The sequence below is a fragment of the Lottia gigantea genome (genome assembly GCF_000327385.1).
Source record: "Lottia gigantea unplaced genomic scaffold LOTGIsca_519, whole genome shotgun sequence".
NCBI classification, from domain to species: Eukaryota; Metazoa; Mollusca; class Gastropoda; family Lottiidae; genus Lottia; species Lottia gigantea.
In genome coordinates this window covers 39,969-42,198 of record NW_008709777.1, presented here as the reverse complement: position 1 = coordinate 42,198, position 2,230 = coordinate 39,969, and the positions used below count along the sequence as shown (strand labels likewise).

The 2,230-nt window shown below is 29.7% G+C and overlaps 1 protein-coding gene across 1 annotated transcript; it reads right to left on the bottom strand.

Moving 5' to 3' along the window:
* Positions 1-655: 655 nt before the first annotated feature.
* LOTGIDRAFT_175879 (hypothetical protein) lies at positions 656-2,120 on the bottom strand (the record flags this gene model as incomplete). Its single annotated transcript, XM_009062545.1, has 2 exons — positions 656-1,014; positions 1,931-2,120. 2 exons carry the CDS (start codon positions 2,118-2,120, stop codon positions 656-658), a joined length of 549 nt encoding a protein of 182 aa, XP_009060793.1.
* Between the last annotated feature and the right edge of the window lie 110 nt (positions 2,121-2,230).

Genomic DNA, 2,230 nt, shown 5'->3' with positions numbered 1-2,230 from the left:
TTTAATTTTTAACTCCAATATGGAGCCCATATCTGTGATATCAGTATATATTTTAATCTTAAACTCAAATATGGAGCCCATATCTGTGATATCAGTATATATTTTAATCTTAAACTCCAATATGGAGCCCATATCTGTGATATCAGTATATATTTTAATCTTAAACAAATAATAACTGTGATATTTAGCATTTGATTTTGTATTATTTAATATTGTATTGTATTGTGTTGTATATTTAATATTGTATTGTATTGTGTTGTATATTTAATATTGTATTGTATTGTATTATTTAATATTGTATTGTATTGTGTTGTATATTTAATATTGTATTGTGTTGTATTATTTAATATTGTATTGTATTGTGTTATATATTTAATATTGTATTGTATTGTATTATTTAATATTGTATTGTATTGTGTTGTATATTTATTTTGATTAATGAATATTTACAAGATAAAAAAAAGTAGCGAGTTGGATTGTCGTCTGCTAGGTGATTAGGTGCCGTGGGATCGAATCCTCCTCAAGGTAAGAACAATTTTGATGATTGTGCCTTTGCTTCTTAGAGTCGGCTTTCACCCCCTAATACCCAAACTTCAGGTTATTGCCAAAAACAAAAAAGAGATAGGTCTATACCATGATAAACATGTTTTTTTTATTATTCGCAGATTTTCTGTGCTACGGTATAAGTGGTTCGGTAAGGTCGTTTCAGATTATTTGGAATCTTGTCCAAGGTAACGTTAAATAATACACAGAAAAAATCCATTTCAGTGCCAATCGTTTTACATTCACTCATCTCGTTGCACTTTTCAATACATCTGTCTTCATTTCCATCAAACGACACGAAGATGATTGGTGTGTCGTAACTTCCACATAATGTACCCCCAGTCATGGCAGAAGTGGAACATCTGGTATCGTTAGCACAGTTTTCATCACATTCCGCTGAATCAGATACTAAACTTCTTTTGTAGGAATAAGGCCGTAAACCTGTTACGTTTGTAAACTTGTATCGACATTCTGAAAAATAAAATGAATGGAATGTTACGTCTTACTTTTCTAATTGGGCTAATGGAGACGGATAACGCCATGCAGTGTACAATGAGGGAAATTATGTACTTGTACCCACATTCTAAAATATCAATGACAAAATTTGAAAATTTTTACAATCCGGAATAATCACTAACAATGATACAAATAGTGATAAACTCAAAAACTATTTTAATGATGGTAAAAACATACACGGTGGTCTTAAAGATGGGTTCCCTTATTTTCATTTATGGAAATGAAAATGCTAATACTTATATGAATAGAAAGTAGATGTGTTCTAATGACTTGGAAAAATACCAGTTTGTCTCACATGTCCATAATTAATTCATAATTAGCTAAATTAGAAGAGAATTACAAACAGAATTCCAATGAGTGACCGATCGAGGTCAAAAAGTATTTTTTTTTTGTTTTTCCAGACTATCGTACATGGATACTTATGATTGGTTGAAACTTTTAATTATATGCAATAAGAACATAATAATATGATTAAGAATACATGATAATTCATTAGAAACACCAATTAATCTAATAGTTTGCTTAATTTGACACTAAAAAATAAGGAAACCCATCTTTAACTATTTTGTACCTGATGAGTCATTGACTCAAAGGAATAAAGAATTGAATTGACATGAATTGAAATCAATCACATTGGGTAATCTGTTAATTATTTATTTTGATTGAAGAAATGAGCGTGCTACAATAATATTCTTTAATCTAAAGATGTTAAGCTCTCCAGACTGTTTCATGAAGTTTATTGATTTGAATTCCACTATATAATGTATTATAACATGTATCGAGGAAGGTGATATAAACTCTTCACTGAGCGATTTGATGTGTCAAAGCTAATATTGTTTATTTGTAATTCAAGTATTTAAAATTATCTTACCTGTGCGTTTACATATTGGGTTTTGATATTTCCATTCTTCCTCAACACATTCCAGCCCTTGTACCATCTTGAAACCTTTTCGACATGTAATGACTACATTTCCATTGCAATCTTTATCAAAATTTGCGTCTGTTATATTAGGATACGTTATACAACCTGTAAATTTAATTTTGATATTATTTGTTGCCATTATTTACTTCTGACTCGATACACTACCCCCCGACAATTATATCATCAAGTATTGGTCTCAAGAACTACATGTTAATTTACTATTTACAGACAAAGACGATTTAAAATGTG